General features: G+C 59.0%; 1 protein-coding gene across 1 annotated transcript; it reads right to left on the bottom strand.

The window, feature by feature from the left end:
* Positions 1-896: 896 nt before the first annotated feature.
* On the bottom strand, positions 897-17,843 carry LOC141940045 (uncharacterized). Its single transcript, XM_074860813.1, has 10 exons — positions 17,803-17,843; positions 17,667-17,699; positions 17,391-17,454; positions 17,184-17,300; positions 16,442-16,638; positions 9,338-9,404; positions 7,350-7,473; positions 4,856-6,137; positions 2,296-2,350; positions 897-1,475 (listed from the first exon to the last, which is right to left on the bottom strand). The coding sequence occupies exons 1-8, from the start codon at positions 17,841-17,843 to the stop codon at positions 5,812-5,814; spliced, it is 969 nt and encodes a 322-aa protein (XP_074716914.1). The 3' UTR covers positions 897-1,475; positions 2,296-2,350; positions 4,856-5,811.
* Positions 17,844-18,200: the final 357 nt, after the last annotated feature.

Here is an 18,200-nt window from a genome sequence, read left to right as displayed (position 1 = left end):
TTCCTTCTTCTCCGCCAGCTCCTGTAATGGCAGAAGGACGCCGTCAGGTCTGAGAGGGACACCGGCCCCCGGACAGAGCTCGCCACAGCACCGCCCGAATCCCAGACGCCCTCCCACCCGCAACCCCGTATAACCTAACACCACCACTCCCCCCCCCCCCCCAAAAAAAAACCTCACAGATCGGCTTTTCTCACCCAATCGACGCTCCGGGGCTGCCACGCGTGCAGTGCCGGCCGGCGCTGGAGCTGGGCTCAGAGTTGGGAACTCTGGACAAAGGGGAGCTGGGCACACAAAAGCGGCGGCCAAGGAAGCTGCGCCCCTGCTTACAGGGGGCTCGAGCCGCTGCCGGCACTGCAGAGTGCCCGGGCCTGCAGGTCACTGGCCAGCCCCGGACTTACAAGGCAGCCTCTGCTGGCTGCCCACCGCAGGCAGCCTGCCCAGCCCCGATTACAGGGCGGCCGAGCGGCTCCTGGGGACAGAGGGCTCCACGGCTCGTGGCACTCGCCCCGAGTACAGGGCGGGCACGCTGGCAGGTCGCCAACCAGGACAAGCGGCCACCCAGGCAGAGACCCGGGCCCTGAACACAGGCGGGTCGCACGCTGGCCGCGCTACGGCCACGGGGCTTCGCTCTCTCCTTCGAAAGGAGAGGCAAGGAGGGGCAAGCCGGGACTCGCCCTCCGCTCGCGGGCTCAGAGGGGACCGACCCCCTGTTGCTGCACAGAGCCCTTCTTTCCCTCCCGGGAAGTTTAAGCTAAGTACGCTGCAGTGATTTCAACAGGGGCCTAAACGAGAAGCTCATTCGCTCGCTCACTCACACCCACAGACAGAGACACAGACACAGGCAGGCACACACACACAGACACACACACAGACACACACACACACAGGGACAAACAAAACTTCCCGGAAGAGAGAGCGAGCTCTGTGCAGCCAGTGTCTGGGGAGCCATCTGTTCCCACGAGCAGGAGAGCAGAGCCCCAGACCTGCCCCCCAGGACGCACGCAGGCCACAGCGACTCAACGTGCCACGGGGCTTCACGGGTGGCCAAGGGACAAATGCCGTGACACGCCCCGACTCCAGGGGGTCACTCTGGCCAGGCCGCCAGCAGCCAGAAAGCCGCCGGGGCCGGGGAAACAGCCCTCCCCTGCTTACAGGGCGGGCGTGGGGTCCGGAGAGCCCCATTTCCCCCTCGGCGCGGAGACAGCGCCGCTCACTCTCCTGACAGGGCCGCCCTTCTCTCCGGGCAGCCAAACCGTGGGGCAAGGTGGCAAAAGACCAGAGACCCGAGCCCTGCTTACAGGGAGGTCACCCAGCGCAGCGCCGGCCAGGGCACCAGAAGTGCCGGCAACGGTCTCGTGCGACCGCAGCCCCGCTAACAGGGAGGTCCCCTTTGTCCAGAGCTTCCTTCTCTCGCCCCACTCCTCTCTTCAGCCCGTCGCTCCTCACGATGCCTCGTCTTTCTTCTCCAGGAGCTGCTGCTTGGAAGGGGGGCACGGTCAGGCGCCAGCTCCCCCACCCGGAGGATGGAGCAGAGGCCCCAGCCCTGCTTCCAGGGTGCTGGCCCAGCTCAAAGCACTGCCAGGCCTGCCCGGGCCGGACCTGGGCCCGGCTCGCAGGCACCGTTGCCTCGCAGCCTCCTGCCTTCCCCCGTGCCTCTCTTCCTCCCAAGCTGCTCCTGGGGCTGACAGCACACAGAAAGAGGGCTAGGGCTAGGGCAGGGCACGCCCAGCCCTGCACGTCTCAGCCCCACGCCTCTGAAAGGCCGGGGCCAGGGACACCGGCCTGCTCACAGGGGAGGGTCCCTCGTCCCTCCCAGCACCTCCCCTTAAGCACAGGGGATGCTCACGGCCTTCCTTACAGGGGGTTCTCCCTTGGCTCGGCACGCTCAACGAGCCCCGTGCACTTCAAGGCTCCCATCTACGCCCGAGTTATGGGCTGGCCGTCCTGACTGCAGCTCACCACCGCGGTGGGCTTTAGGAGCCCCGCTTCCCGCCTCGGCTGCGGAGACGGTGCTGCTCACCCCCCTCAGACGCTTGCCACCTGCCCGGGCAGCCGAACCATGGGGCAACGTGGCAAAAGGCCGGCAAAAAAACAAAGACCCGAGCCCCGCTTACAGGGAGATCACCCGGCACAAAGCCGGCCAGGGCACAAAGCCGGCCAGGGCACCAAAGGTCCTGGTGACACCCTTGCGCGACCAGAGCCCAGTGACAGGGTGGTCCTGTTGCCCAGAGCGCCCTTCTTTTGCCTCCACTTGTTGCCCAGACTTCCTCCGCTCCTCCCCCCGCTCTCTCTTGCCTTTGAAGGTCTTTCCGCACGCGATGTTTGGCTCTTCCTTCTTCTCCGCCAGCTCCTGTAATGGCAGAAGGACGCCGTCAGGTCTGAGAGGGACACCGGCCCCCGGACAGAGCTCGCCACAGCACCGCCCGAATCCCAGACGCCCTCCCACCCGCAACCCCGTATAACCTAACACCACCACTCCCCCCCCCCCCCCAAAAAAAAACCTCACAGATCGGCTTTTCTCACCCAATCGACGCTCCGGGGCTGCCACGCGTGCAGTGCCGGCCGGCGCTGGAGCTGGGCTCGGAGTTGGGAACTCTGGACAAAGGGGAGCTGGGCACACAAAAGCGGCGGCCAAGGAAGCTGCGCCCCTGCTTACAGGGGGCTCGAGCCGCTGCCGGCACTGCAGAGTGCCCGGGCCTGCAGGTCACTGGCCAGCCCCGGACTTACAAGGCAGCCTCTGCTGGCTGCCCACCGCAGGCAGCCTGCCCAGCCCTGATTACAGGGCGGCCGAGCGGCTCCTGGGGACAGAGGGCTCCACGGCTCGTGGCACTCGCCCCGAGTACAGGGCGGGCACGCTGGCAGGTCGCCAACCAGGACAAGCGGCCACCCGGGCAGAGACCCGGGCCCTGAACACAGGCGGGTCGCACGCTGGCCGCGCTACGGCCACGGGGCTTCGCTCTCTCCTTCGAAAGGAGGGGCAAGGAGGGGCAAGCCGGGACTCGCCCTCCGCTCGCGGGCTCAGAGGGGACCGACCCCCTGTTGCTGCACAGAGCCCTTCTTTCCCTCCCGGGAAGTTTAAGCTAAGTACGCTGCAGTGATTTCAACAGGGGCCTAAACGAGAAGCTCATTCGCTCGCTCACTCACACCCACAGACAGAGACACAGACACAGGCAGGCACACACACACAGACACACACACACACACACACACACACAGGGACAAACAAAACTTCCCGGAAGAGAGAGCGAGCTCTGTGCAGCCAGTGTCTGGGGAGCCATCCCTTCCCACGAGCAGGAGAGCAGAGCCCCAGACCTGCCCCCCAGGACGCACGCAGGCCACAGCGACTCAACGTGCCACGGGGCTTCACGGGTGGCCAAGGGACAAATGCCGTGACACGCCCCGACTCCAGGGGGTCACGCTGGCCAGGCCGCCAGCAGCCAGAAAGCCGCCGGGGCCGGGGAAACAGCCCTCCCCTGCTTACAGGGCGGGCGTGGGGTCCGGAGAGCCCCATTTCCCCCTCGGCGCGGAGACAGCGCCGCTCACTCTCCTGACAGGGCCGCCCTTCTCTCCGGGCAGCCAAACCGTGGGGCAAGGTGGCAAAAGACCAGAGACCCGAGCCCTGCTTACAGGGAGGTCACCCAGCGCAGCGCCGGCCAGGGCACCAGAAGTGCCGGCAACGGTCTCGTGCGACCGCAGCCCCGCTAACAGGGAGGTCCCCTTTGTCCAGAGCTTCCTTCTCTCGCCCCACTCCTCTCTTCAGCCCGTCGCTCCTCACGATGCCTCGTCTTTCTTCTCCAGGAGCTGCTGCTTGGAAGGGGGGCACGGTCAGGCGCCAGCTCCCCCACCCGGAGGATGGAGCAGAGGCCCCAGCCCTGCTTCCAGGGTGCTGGCCCAGCTCAAAGCACTGCCAGGCCTGCCCGGGCCGGACCTGGGCCCGGCTCGCAGGCACCGTTGCCTCGCAGCCTCCTGCCTTCCCCCGTGCCTCTCTTCCTCCCAAGCTGCTCCTGGGGCTGACAGCACACAGAAAGAGGGCTAGGGCTAGGGCAGGGCACGCCCAGCCCTGCACGTCTCAGCCCCACGCCTCTGAAAGGCCGGGGCCAGGGACACCGGCCTGCTCACAGGGGAGGGTCCCTCGTCCCTCCCAGCACCTCCCCTTAAGCACAGGGGATGCTCACGGCCTTCCTTACAGGGGGTTCTCCCTTGGCTCGGCACGCTCAACGAGCCCCGTGCACTTCAAGGCTCCCATCTACGCCCGAGTTATGGGCTGGCCGTCCTGACTGCAGCTCACCACCGCGGTGGGCTTTAGGAGCCCCGCTTCCCGCCTCGGCTGCGGAGACGGTGCTGCTCACCCCCCTCAGACGCTTGCCACCTGCCCGGGCAGCCGAACCATGGGGCAACGTGGCAAAAGGCCGGCAAAAAAACAAAGACCCGAGCCCCGCTTACAGGGAGATCACCCGGCACAAAGCCGGCCAGGGCACAAAGCCGGCCAGGGCACCAAAGGTCCTGGTGACACCCTTGCGCGACCAGAGCCCAGTGACAGGGTGGTCCTGTTGCCCAGAGCGCCCTTCTTTTGCCTCCACTTGTTGCCCAGACTTCCTCCGCTCCTCCCCCCGCTCTCTCTTGCCTTTGAAGGTCTTTCCCCACGCGATGTTTGGCTCTTCCTTCTTCTCCGCCAGCTCCTGTAATGGCAGAAGGACGCCGTCAGGTCTGAGAGGGACACCGGCCCCCGGACAGAGCTCGCCACAGCACCGCCCGAATCCCAGACGCCCTCCCACCCGCAACCCCGTATAACCTAACACCACCACTCCCCCCCCCCCCCCCCCAAAAAAAACCCTCACAGATCGGCTTTTCTCACCCAATCGACGCTCCGGGGCTGCCACGCGTGCAGTGCCGGGCGGCGCTGGAGCTGGGCTCGGAGTTGGGAACTCTGGACAAAGGGGAGCTGGGCACACAAAAGCGGCGGCCAAGGAAGCTGCGCCCCTGCTTACAGGGGGCTCGAGCCGCTGCCGGCACTGCAGAGTGCCCGGGCCTGCAGGTCACTGGCCAGCCCCGGACTTACAAGGCAGCCTCTGCTGGCTGCCCACCGCAGGCAGCCTGCCCAGCCCCGATTACAGGGCGGCCGAGCGGCTCCTGGGGACAGAGGGCTCCACGGCTCGTGGCACTCGCCCCGAGTACAGGGCGGGCACGCTGGCAGGTCGCCAACCAGGACAAGCGGCCACCCAGGCAGAGACCCGGGCCCTGAACACAGGCGGGTCGCACGCTGGCCGCGCTACGGCCACGGGGCTTCGCTCTCTCCTTCGAAAGGAGAGGCAAGGAGGGGCAAGCCGGGACTCGCCCTCCGCTCGCGGGCTCAGAGGGGACCGACCCCCTGTTGCTGCACAGAGCCCTTCTTTCCCTCCCGGGAAGTTTAAGCTAAGTACGCTGCAGTGATTTCAACAGGGGCCTAAACGAGAAGCTCATTCGCTCGCTCACTCACACCCACAGACACAGACACAGACACAGGCAGGCACACACACACAGACACACACACACACACACACACACACACAGGGACAAACAAAACTTCCCGGAAGAGAGAGCGAGCTCTGTGCAGCCAGTGTCTGGGGAGCCATCCCTTCCCACGAGCAGGAGAGCAGAGCCCCAGACCTGCCCCCCAGGACGCACGCAGGCCACAGCGACTCAACGTGCCGCGGGGCTTCACGGGTGGCCAAGGGACAAATGCCGTGACACGCCCCGACTCCAGGGGGTCACGCTGGCCAGGCCGCCAGCAGCCAGAAAGCCGCCGGGGCCGGGGAAACAGCCCTCCCCTGCTTACAGGGCGGGCGTGGGGTCCGGAGAGCCCCATTTCCCCCTCGGCGCGGAGACAGCGCCGCTCACTCTCCTGACAGGGCCGCCCTTCTCTCCGGGCAGCCAAACCGTGGGGCAAGGTGGCAAAAGACCAGAGACCCGAGCCCTGCTTACAGGGAGGTCACCCAGCGCAGCGCCGGCCAGGGTACCAAAGGTGCCAGCAACCGTCTTGTGCGACCGCAGCCCCGGTAATGGGGAAGCACCTTTGTCCAGAGCTCCCTTCTCTCGCCCCGCTCCTCTCTTCAGTCCGCTGCTCCTCACAATGCCTCTTCTTTCTTCTTCAGGAGCTGCTGCTTGGAAGGAGAGTACGGTCAGATGCCAGCTTCCCCACAGGGAGGACAGAGGGAAGGCGGCCCCCCCCCCCCCCCCCCCCCCCCGAGAAAACCTCACAGATCAGCTTGTCTCACCCAGTTGGTGCTTCAATGCTCCCTGCAGGGACGACTGCGACGGCCACTCATCTGCTCCGGGCTCCTGGCTGCATCCAGCGGGGCCTTGGACCCTCTTCAGCCCCTGCGGCGACGGTGCTCGCCCCCCCAAGCGGGTCCAGTCCATCCCCCGCCCTCCCCGCCGCGACGGTGCTCCCCCCGCTACCCGCCTCAGACGGCGACGTTGCTCCCCCCCACCCCAGACTGCGACCCCCCCGCGTCGGACGGCGACGGTGCTCCCCCCCACAGACGGCTCCACACCACCCCCCGCCCGCCCCGCGGCGACGACGCTCCCCCCCCCGCTTACGGCGACCTTGCTCCCTCCCCGCCCCAGACTGCGACCCTCCCGAGTCGGACGGCGACGGCGCTCTTCCCCCCACCCCGCCCCCCCCCGGCGGCGGCTTCCCCGCACCCCAGGCGACGACGGTGCTCCCCCCCACAGACGGCTCCACACCACCCCCCGCCCGCCCCGCGGCGACGGCGCTCCCCCCCGCCCCAGACAGGTCCCACTACCCTTCCCCTCAGGTGGCCGCTCCGCCCCTCACGGCGGCGCTTTGCCCGGAGCGCCCTTCTCTTTCCTGCACTTGTTGCTCAGACTTCCTCAGCTCCTCCTGCCGCTCTCTCTTGTCTTGCGGGTCCTTCTGCACGCGATGTTTGTCTCTTCTTTCTGCTCCACCACCAGCTGTTGCAAGGGCAAGAAGACGCCGTCGGGTCTGAGAGGGTCGCCGGGCCCCGGACAGAGCTCGCCACAGCACCACCCGAATCTCAGCGCCTCCCCCCCTCCCCCCGCCCCGCCCCGCCCCGCCCCGCCAAAAACTCACAGATCGGCTTTACTCACCCAGTTGCTGCACCAGTGCTTCCCACAGGGACGACTGCGACCGCCACTCCTCTGCTCCGGACTCCTGCCCGCGTCTGGCGGGGCTGCACCCGCCCCCTTCCCCTCAGGCAGCCGCTCCGCCCCTCACAGCGGCGCGCGACTTTCCCGCCCTTCCCCTTCCCACAGGCGGGTCCCGCCCCCTTCCCCTCAAGCGGCCGCTGCGCCCCCACATGGACTTTCCCGCCCTCACAGTCTATTACCTGGGCTACAGTACTTGATCTTGTCCAGAGAGTGGCGGTGTGGTTGCCTCTTGCCTCTCTGCCTATAAGCAGCGGATGCCATAATCCAATTATGACTGAAGCGAATTTTGTGTTTTATTAGCTGCTATTAAAAAAAAAATATTTTAGGGAAGTATACACACAGGGATACTTTTGTAACTGAGTGATCTGTTTAACCATCCTCCAAACCTTAATATACAATACTATTAGAAGTAGTAAACATAATAAAGTTAAAATTAGGAAAATCAGACCGAGTCCTGTTGGTGGTGGTGACCATCCAGATAAGCTTTCACACCATCGATGTTCTTCAAGGAAAGAAAAGAGAACTGTCTCGGGGCGGGGCGGGGGGGAAAGGCTGAACAGGTAGGTTACCCCTTAGGATACAGGATAAATCCATCTCGTACTGAGTTTCTTTTACTCCATTGTTGTCACTAGCATCCCATGCTAGAGGTAGGGGGGGTGCATCTAAAATTGGTGAACGTTTAAATGGCTGCTGTAATGATAGTGCGTCAAGTATTAACAGGCATTTGTAATTTAGATATGTTTTTAATTCGAGTATCAGAGTTTTAATCGCTTCTTCATGTTCTGAATGCCAACTCCACCGTTTTCCTTTTTGTAAAAGCGAATACAGTGGACAGGCAATGGAGAATCCAGGTACCTGTTTTCTCCAATATCCTAAAGTACCCATTACAAAGCTGTTGTAATTTTTTTTCTAGATTGGGGCATTTCTGATCGTTCTGTTTTATTCAGCGTATCTGGTGGAATTGCTGCGCTTCCAGCAATCCACCAAGTGCCCAGAAATTTCAGTTCTTTACTTGGTCCCTGACATTTTTCAGGCAGAATTTCAATTTTTGCTTCATGCAATGTTTGCCAAACTGTTGCTGCTGCTTCTCCCACCCTGTTAGGAGAGGGTCCTCCAGTTAGAATATCGTCTATATACTGATATAGTTTTACCTGTTCAGGGAGTTAAACTCTAGAAATTGTGGCTGTTTCTACCCCCCTCTGGGAGTCTGGTAAAGGTATGCTGGCTACCCACCCATGTAAATGCAAATTTTTGTTCTGCCTTCTTCCCCTAAGGGAAAAACCATGTCTTTGACATGTAGCACTGCCAGCCAAGGACGTGCAGGGACTTGCAGCCTAGTCGTTAAGGCTGCATTGTTGGGGTCTGCCGCTGACAATGGGGCTCTATTTAAGCACTTAAATGCCCATAATGGCCTGTTCAACGCCACCTCCCCCTCTGGTTTACTGACTGGCCAAACAGGAAAATTGGGGGGGGGGGGGCGAGTTCGTTCTGGAGGTAATCTGTCGTTTTTCTAAACCTGCAATAGAAAGCTGCTTAGCAACTTATTTACTTACTTCTAGCAAGTTATAGTACTACTTATAGTATTTTTTAATATTGCTAAGAATCCTGCTTGCCCAGACTGTTCTGTGGAATTTTACCAAGGACTGCCATGTTCATCAAAACAAAGCAGTTTACTGTGAAAATCTACCAAGAACTGCAGTGTTCAGCAAAATATCATGTTTTTGTCCTCGAGGAACAGGTATGCTCTAACTAGTTGGGCCTCGGTAATGAGTAAAGATAGCCATATACGGATGGTAGAAGTTTCATTGCTTCCCTTAAATAAGATAGCATGAGTAAACCGGCTGAAAAACATTTTTGTTGTTCAAAAAATTGGCTAAGAGAATCTGCGCGTGCTCCGGGGAAAAAACAAGGTGAGAAAGACTACGAGCCTTCCTCCCAAAGACCCCGAAGACGCCCCCCAGGAGGCAATGCACAGGTGCAAAGATAACATAAACTGCTGACACCAGCCTCTAGAACTAACCCAGCCTTACTCATGCATATGATAGTTTGTGTTATGTAATCCAGTGAATAAGTGTATCCACACTCTGTAACGTTTTGGTAAAATGTGCTGTTGGTGTGCAAGCTTTGTGGAGAAATCCCCTTGCACCCCGGCCGGAGTAAAACATACCTGCTTTATAACTCCCATTTCGAGTTGTAGAGTCTTTTTCCGCGAATCAAAGGCCACTGCAGATCCACTGCAAGCAGCAGGGAAAACGACAGTACAGCGAGGCCTGTGCTGGTCATTATCAGCATCCCGTGGCGCTGCAGCTTCCAAGGTGCTGCTTGGAAGGAAAGTTCAGTCAGGCGCCAGCTCCCCCACAGGGAGGACAGAGGGAAGCCGGCCTCTGGAGGGAGGTCCCCAGAGCGCTTCCCCCCCCCCCCCCACCCCGAAAAGAAACTCACTGATCAGCTTTTCTCACTCAATCGGCGCTCCGGGGTTGCCACGCATGCAGTCCCGACTGGCGCTGGAGCTGGGCTCAGAGTCGGGAACTCTGGACAAAGGGGAGCTGGGCACACAAAGCGGCGGCCAAAGTGGCTGCACCCCTGCTTACAGGGGGCTCGAGCCGCTGCCGGCACTGCAGAGTGCCCGGGCCTGCAGGTCACTGGCCAGCCCCGGACTTACAGGGCAGCCTCTGCTGGCTGCCCACCGCAGGCAGCCCGCCCAGCCCTGATTACAGGGCGGCCGAGCGGCTCCTGGGGACAGAGGGCTCCACGGCTCGTGGCACTCACCCCGAGTACAGGGCGGGCACGCTGGCAGGTCGCCAGCAGGACAGGCGGCCACCCAGGCAGAGACCCGGGCCCCGAACACAGGCGGGTCGCACGCTGGCCGCGCTACGGCCACGGGGCTTCGCTCTCTCCTTCGAAAGGAGGGGCAAGGAGGGGCAAGCCGGAACTCGCCCTCCGCTCGCGGGCTCAGAGGGGACCGACCCCCTGTTGCTGCACAGAGCCCTTCTTTCCCTCCCGGGAAGTTTAAGCTAAGTACACTGCAGCGATTTCAACAGGGGCCTAAACGAGAAGCTCATTCGCTCGCTCACTCACACCCACAGACAGAGACAGAGACAGAGACAGAGACACAGACACACACACACACACACAGGGACAAACAAAACTTCCCGGAAGAGAGAGCGAGCTCTGTGCAGCCAGTGTCTGGGGAGCCATCCCTTCCCACGAGCAGGAGAGCAGAGCCCCAGACCTGCCCCGCAGGACGCACGCAGGCCACAGCGACTCAACGTGCCGCGGGGCTTCACGGGGTGGCCAAGGGACAAATGCCGTGACACGCCCCGACTCCAGGGGGGCACGCTGGCCAGGCCGCCAGCAGCCAGAAAGCCCCGGGGCCGGGGAAACGGCCCTCCCCTGCTTACAGGGCGGGCGTGGGGTCCGGAGAGCCCCATTTCCCCCTCGGCGCGGAGACAGCGCCGCTCACTCTCCTGACAGGGCTGCCCATCTCTCCGGGCAGCCAAACCGTGGGGCAAGGTGGCAAAAGACCAGAGACCCGAGCCCTGCTTACAGGGAGGTCACCCAGCGCAGCGCCGGCCAGGGCACCAAAGGTGCCAGCAACCGTCTTGTGCGACCGCAGCCCCGGTAACGGGGAAGCACCTTTGTCCAGAGCTCCCTTCTCTCGCCCCGCTCCTCTCTTCAGTCCGCTGCTCCTCACAATGCCTCTTCTTTCTTCTTCAGGAGGTGCTGCTTGGAAGGACAGTACGGTCAGATGCCAGCTCCCCCACAGGGAGGACAGAGCGAAGCCGGCCCCCCCCCTGCCCATACCCCAACACCCCCCCCTCCTCCCCCCCCCCGAGAAAACCTCACAGATCACCTTGTCTCAGCCAATTGATGCCTCAGTGCTTCCTGCAGGGACGACTGCGATGGCCACTCATCTGCTGCGGGCTCCTGGCTGCATCCAGCGGGGCCTTGGACCCTCCTCAGCCCCTGAGGCGACGGCGCCCACCCCCCCAAGCGGGTCCAGTCCACTCCCCGCCCGCCCGCGGCGACGGTGCTCCCCCCGCTACCGCCTCAGACGGCGACGTCGCTGCCCCCCGTTCCAGACTGCGACGCCCCCCGCGTCGGACGGCGACGGCGCTCTTCCCCCCACCCCGCCCCCCCCCGGCGGCGACGGCGCTCCCCCCACCCCAGGCGGCGACGGTGCTCCCCCCCACAGACGGCTCCACACCACCCCCCGCCCGCCCCGCGGCGACGACGCTCCCCCCCGCCTACGGCGACGTCGCTGCCCCCCGTTCCAGACTGCGACCCCCCCCGCGTCGGACGGCGACGGCGCTCTTCCCCCCACCCCTCCCCCCCGCGGCGACGACGGCGCTCCCCGCCCCCCCCCGGCGGCGGCTTCCCCGCACCCCAGGCGACGACGGTGCTCCCCCCCACAGACGGCTCCACACCACCCCCCGCCCGCCCCGCGGCGACGGCGCTCCCCCCCGCCCCAGACAGGTCCCACTACCCTTCCCCTCAGGTGGCCGCTCCGCCCCTCACGGCGGCGCTTTGCCCGGAGCGCCCTTCTCTTTCCTGCACTTGTTGCTCAGACTTCCTCAGCTCCTCCTGCCGCTCTCTCTTGTCTTGCGGGTCCTTCTGCACGCGATGTTTGTCTCTTCTTTCTGCTCCACCACCAGCTGTTGCAAGGGCAAGAAGACGCCGTCGGGTCTGAGAGGGTCGCCGGGCCCCGGACAGAGCTCGCCACAGCACCACCCGAATCTCAGCGCCTCCCCCGCCCCGCCCCGCCCCGCCCCGCCAAAAACTCACAGATCGGCTTTTCTCACCCAGTTGCTGCGCCAGTGCTTCCCGCAGAGACGACTGCGACCGCCACTCCTCTGCTCCGGACTCCTGCCCGCGTCTGGCGGGGCGGGACCCGCCCCCTTCCCCTCAGGCGGCCGCTCCGCCCCTCACAGCGGCGCGCGACTTTCCCGCCCTTCCCCTTCCCACAGGCGGGTCCCGCCCCCTTTCCCTCAGGCGGCCGCTGCGCCCCCACAGCGACTTTTCCGCCCTCACTGTCTATTACCTGGGCTACAGTACTTCATTTCTTGTGGCCTTTCTGAGATATAAGCATTATACGTCAGGCATCTTTTTAGAGCCAAAGGCACCTTCACACACACCAATAGCGAGCAAAACTCCTGGAGATGGGAAATTTAGAGCAATGCAGGTTAAGGAGATAAGAGAGAACATTATTACATAGCCACGACTGTTGCGAGTGCAGTGGAAATCATATGTCAAACAGTGAGCCAAAGTCAGACAAGTAGCATAATGACAGCTCGCAAAAGCCCTGCAAAAGACACCGAGGACGAGGTGATTGCTTTATCTCCACAGATCGGTGTGTAGCTCGGGGGGGATGTGGGTGGAATCACACCTAGCACCAAGCAGCCCAACAAGGAGGAGCGGGGAGGGGTAAGAATTGCACCACCACAATCCACCCCGTGACTAAAGTCAATTTATCTTGTCCATAGAGTGGCAGTGGCAACTGAGGCACGGACTCGCCATGAATATAATATTAAGAATATATAAAGCCATTGCTTATAGGTTATGTGGTCTTGACAGACAAGGGACACCGCATCCCAGTGTCAGCACCTTCTGTAAAAACTGCCGCTTTTGGCGGGGGGTGGGGGGGGCGGGGGCCTAGAGCGGGGTGCCGGGCTTGGCCTGGTGCCGGGCTTGGCCGCAGGCGGTCGCCCCGCGGCGGGGGGGCGGGGCTCAGGGAGGCCCGGGGCGCTTGCAGGTGGGGGGGCGTGAATGCTGAGTACAGAGATCCACACAGTCGGTTTTCCAGATAGAATACTGTGCCGGCGTTAATACCGTTTTTAAAAGTGCCAGCCAATCCCATGGGACCAATTGACATCCATGAGCGATTGCCTCCAGTATACCTGTTGTAAATGAGTTTAAGTCTGTCCTCATTAACGGTCTTCTGTAGTTCTTTAATAACAGAAAAATGCAGTCCTTCACAACGTGGCTGACGTCCTGGCTCATAAATTACAGGAGCAACAATCTTTCTTGCCATGTCCATATCCCCTTGCGCCAGGGCTTCTTGCCTCACTTTTACCCACGATCATCCCCAGCTAAGGGAGGACAGAGCCCAGGTTGTCTTTTAGGATTTACAGTGTCAGGGTCTAAAAGATTATCACAGTCTAGAGACCCAGCATATAAATCTTGCTCCCGGGGTTCAAAATATGCGTCCTTGCCCTCTGGGTTCTCATTCTCTGTGTTAACAGTCTGGTCGCGTTCATTATTTTGTCTTTTTATTATCTCAAAATCTGGATCTCAAAAAAAAAAAAAACCTGCTTTATTATCTGCAACCTCATTCCCTCGGGTTGCACAGTCCCACAGTCTTACTCCTGCTTTATCCCATATCGGAACAGTGAATATAGTAACCGCGGCTGCTACCCACTTTAAAATTCTCTTCAAGGCATGCAGATTAATATGCACCTTATATTTAGCTAACAGTCTTTGCATCAGTGCAAGCACTGACTTTTCTTCCGAGGGTATTGACCTACCCATCGCTTCCCCACAGCTCACCTTGCTCACACTGCAACGGTGACTGATGCCGGCTCCTGCTTCCTTTCAGCAGCTACCTAAATCCTGTGGGGTTTGCCACCGCAGTGATCCAAGCTAATCACGCCTATCGCCGCCTCACACAGGGCACCATTTGAGGCAACTTGAGGCACGGACTCTCCATGAAGTCCAGAAGGAAAAAAGAGACTTTATTGTTACAATGGTACATACTTATGCTCTGGGATGCTGTCAGTAAAGCTCTTACTTCATAGCTACCAAATCAGCAATTAGACAGCTACCAACCTTTTCTCCTATCAGCATCAGACCACTCTAACATGCCCTGTGCAGACCAATCACCCTCTCGTTCACGCGCTGTTTTCGCAGCAGTAACTTCTCACAATTCAGTACTTTTCCACAGTTCGGTGTTGCAGCTGTCTGTTGTTTTTCCCTGCCACCTTGGCACTACTCAGCAGTTTCTTATCTTTCTTCTAAGGCCTGTTTTTCATCAAAGCCTAGCTATTTCTCAGAGGCTGTGCAAGGCTGACAGGCCAATGCCTCCCACAAGCGACAGTGTGGTTGCCTCTTGCCTCTATGCCTATAAACAGAGGATGCCATAATCCAATTATAACGGAAGGCAAGTTTGTGTTTTATTAGTTGCTATTAAAAAAAATTATTTTAGGGAAGCATACACACAGGGATGCTTTTGTAACTGAGTGATCTGTTTAACCATCCTCCAAGCCTTAATATACAATACTATTAGAAGTAGTAAACATATTAAAGCTGGAATTAGGAAAATCAGACCGAGTGAAACATGGAATTGAACAGTCCTGTTGGTGGTGGTGACCATCCAGATAAGTTTTCACACCATCGATGTTCTTCAAGGAAAGAAAAGAGAACTGTCTCGGGGCGGGGCGGGGGGGAAAGGCTGAACAGGTAGGTTACCCCTTAGGATACAGGATAAATCCATCTCGTACTGAGTTTCTTTTACTCCATTGTTGTCACTAGCATCCCATGCTAGAGGTAGGGGGGGTGCATCTAAAATTGGTGAACGTTTAAATGGCTGCTGTAATGATAGTGCGTCAAGTATTAATAGGCATTTGTAATTTAGATATGTTTTTAATTCGAGTATCAGAGTTTTAATCGCTTCTTCATGTTCTGAATGCCAACTCCACCGTTTTCCTTTTTGTAAAAGCGAATACAGTGGACAGGCAATGGAGAATCCAGGTACCTGTTTTCTCCAATATCCTAAAGTACCCATTACAAAGCTGTTGTAATTTTTTTTCTAGATTGGGGCATTTCTGATTGTTTCTACCCCCCTCTGGGAGTCTGGTAAAGGTATGCTGGCTACCCACCCATGTAAATGCAAATTTTTGTTCTGCCTTCTTCCCCTAAGGGAAAAACCATGTCTTTGACACGTAGCACTGCCAGCCAAGGACGTGCAGGGACTTGCAGCCTAGTCGTTAAGGCTGCATTGTTGGGGTCTGCCGCTGACAATGGGGCTCTATTTAAGCACTTAAATGCCCATAATGGCCTGTTCAACGCCACCTCCCCCTCTGGTTTACTGACTGGCCAAACAGGAAAATTGGGGGGGGGGGGGGGGGGGGGGGGCGAGTTCGTTCTGGAAGTAATCTGTCGTTTTTCTAAATCTGCAATAGAAAGCTGCTTAGCAACTTATTTACTTACTTCTAGCAAGTTATAGTACTACTTATAGTATTTTTTAATATTGCTAAGAATCCTGCTTGCCCAGACTGTTCTGTGGAATTTTACCAAGGACTGCCGTGTTCATCAAAACAAAGCAGTTTACTGTGAAAATCTACCAAGAACTGCAGTGTTCAGCAAAATATCATGTTTTTGTCCTCGAGGAACAGGTATGCTCTAACTAGCTGGGCCTCGGTAATGAGTAAAGATAGACATATACGGATGGTAGAAGTTTCATTGCTTCCCTTAAATAAGATAGCATGAGTAAACCGGCTGAAAAACATTTTTGTTGTTCAAGAAATTGGCTAAGAGAATCTGCGCGTGCTCCGGGGAAAAAACAAGGTGAGAAAGACTACGAGCCTTCCTCCCAAAGACCCCGAAGACGCCCCCCAGGAGGCAATGCACAGGTGCAAAGATAACATAAACTGCTAACACCAGCCTCTAGAACTAACCCAGCCTTACTCATGCATATGATAGTTTGTGTTATGTAATCCAGTGAATAAGTGTATCCACACTCTATAATGTTTTGGTAAAATGTGCTGTTGGTGTGCAAGGTTTGTGGAGAAATCCCCTTGCACCCCGGCCGGAGTAAAACATACCTGCTTTATAACTCCATTTCGAGTTGTAGAGTCTTTTTCCGCGAATCAAAGGCCACTGCAGATCCATTGCAAGCAGCAGGGAAAACGACAGTTCAGCGAGGCCTGTGCTGGTCATTATCAGCATCCCGTGGTGCTGACGGCTGCAGTCTCTGTTGTGGCATAACTTCGTCAGCCAGAGCTTTCTGGGGGGAGGCAGAGTAAAGTCCACGACCCCCACGGCTCCCGCAATGCCGACACAGCAGCTGAGGTACTGGCACCCACGGGCACACCGCCCCCCAGCCCGGGGCAGTCCCTTGCCAGCTCTAACCCCCCCCCCCCCCGCTTTCCTGCCTCCCTCCACCCTGCAAGGGCATTTCAGATGCCCTCTCGGACTGTCCCTTCAAACCACCCAACCACGCAACCCACTGAGCACGACCACTGAGCCCTAAAAGCCCTGACCACTGCAAAATTACCTTCTCCTCTTCTTCAGGAGCGCTGCGGCCGGAGTAAAGCAGCAGGCGCTCGGGATGGCCTTGAAGCCTGGGGCAACTTTCTCATGCCTGTGGTAGCTCACGGCCCTGGATGTGACAGCTGTGACTCCAGAACTGCAGAACGGTTTGAGGTGGGAAGGGAACTCTTGCAGGTCATCTGGTCCAACCACGCCCTGGAACTAAGAAGTAGCCACAGCGAACAAAAGAGGGGACAATTTAAAAAGACAGAGAGGGCACTAAGGAAAGAGAAAAACTCACTAAAAAGACACTGAAGGGAAAAAGAACATTTTAAAAGCAACAGGTGTTGGTGAAATAAAGGAAAAAATGATCACACAGGGATACCGAACTAGAACAGAGGCACAGAAAAGAAAATTTAAAAAGCGGCAGCACTAAGGAAACACGAAATAGCGACAGCAAACTAAAAGACGTAGAATGAAAATTTAAAAAGCGACGACACTAAGCGCAGAGATGGAAGATGAAAAAAAGGAGGGAGAGGCAGGACAAAAGCACAGAGAGAAATGAGAAAAGGGAGCAGTAGGACAAGAGAGAGAAAGTGAGAAAGGAAGGGGGAGCAGGACAGAAGAATAAAGAAGAGGAGAGGTCTAGGAAAGGGGCGGGGGCGGCAGAAATAACAGCAGCATGGAAAAAAGAGGTCCAGGTGACGGGCAGGAAAGGACCGGGACGCACAAGACGTGTGACAGGGCCCTGAAGGTCCAGGACTCACCCCAGCTCTCGTTCTCGGCACTGCCGGGAGAATTTGACGGGTCAGATGCTTCTTTCTCCTTCCTTCCTCCTGCCCCTCTTCTTCTTCTGAAAATCCAGTCGCCTGGCTGTCCTCCCCCTCAAAGAATACGCGGGTGTCTCTCACCTCTTACAAGACCAGGCTTCCGACACACGCAGCCTCGCTTGCTCGCGCACTACACGGCCGTACCACGCTTGGGGTGACGCACGCAGACCCTGGGTGCACGCTGGCGGTCTGACTGTGAAGAGGGCTCCTTCCTCACGCAGAGAGGCAGGCTCTCTCTTCCTGCACTGGGAGGCGGGTGCTGCACAGATGGTCTTGATTTTCTCTTTCTTCTGCTTTCTCTGGTCTCTCCAGCTTCAGCCGCGGCAGCTCCTGTCCGCTGTCCACAGCCGGGAAGGGCTCCGCCTGTCCCTTTTTGCCCCCGTGCCGTGAGAAGCGCAAGGCCAGGCAGAGATACCTCACACAAGCCCGAGGTGGGCGCAGTCAACAGCACCCCTGGGCAGGAACGGACAAGCGCAGCCTCAGCACGGCCTCTGGAAGAGGGAAAGAAGCAGCACTGACCATTATTGCTGTAGATCGCACGCGGCCGGAGCCCCACCTTCCACCTCCCACCGCGCAGCAAGGCATCACAGACCCCATGGACACCTACCAAGGTGGGTGTCCCGTGCAGAGAGCCCACGGGGCACCACAGAGACGTGGGGAAGGCACCGCATACAAGACAGAACACAGACACCACAAACGACACGAGGACACAGACACAGGCCAGAACATGCACGTCCTGTGGGACAGACCCTGCTCTCTTCCCACAGACTTAAGGAAGCCTAAATAGCCCTCTCCACAGCCCTGATGGCAGAGCCTCTGCTGGCCCCACCCTACCCACGGCTTTTGCCCCTTGACTTACCTTTCAGAGAGCACGCTCCAGAATCCATCCTCATCAGGAGCACGTCATCTCACTGGGATGCTCCCGCATTCAACAGGTTCCTCTCCATCACCCGC

This window comes from Strix uralensis, chromosome 2, assembly GCF_047716275.1.
Source record: "Strix uralensis isolate ZFMK-TIS-50842 chromosome 2, bStrUra1, whole genome shotgun sequence".
Lineage (NCBI taxonomy): Eukaryota > Metazoa > Chordata > Aves > Strigiformes > Strigidae > Strix > Strix uralensis.
Note: the sequence above shows the minus strand (reverse complement) of the source record. Positions and strands in the feature narration are given on the sequence as shown.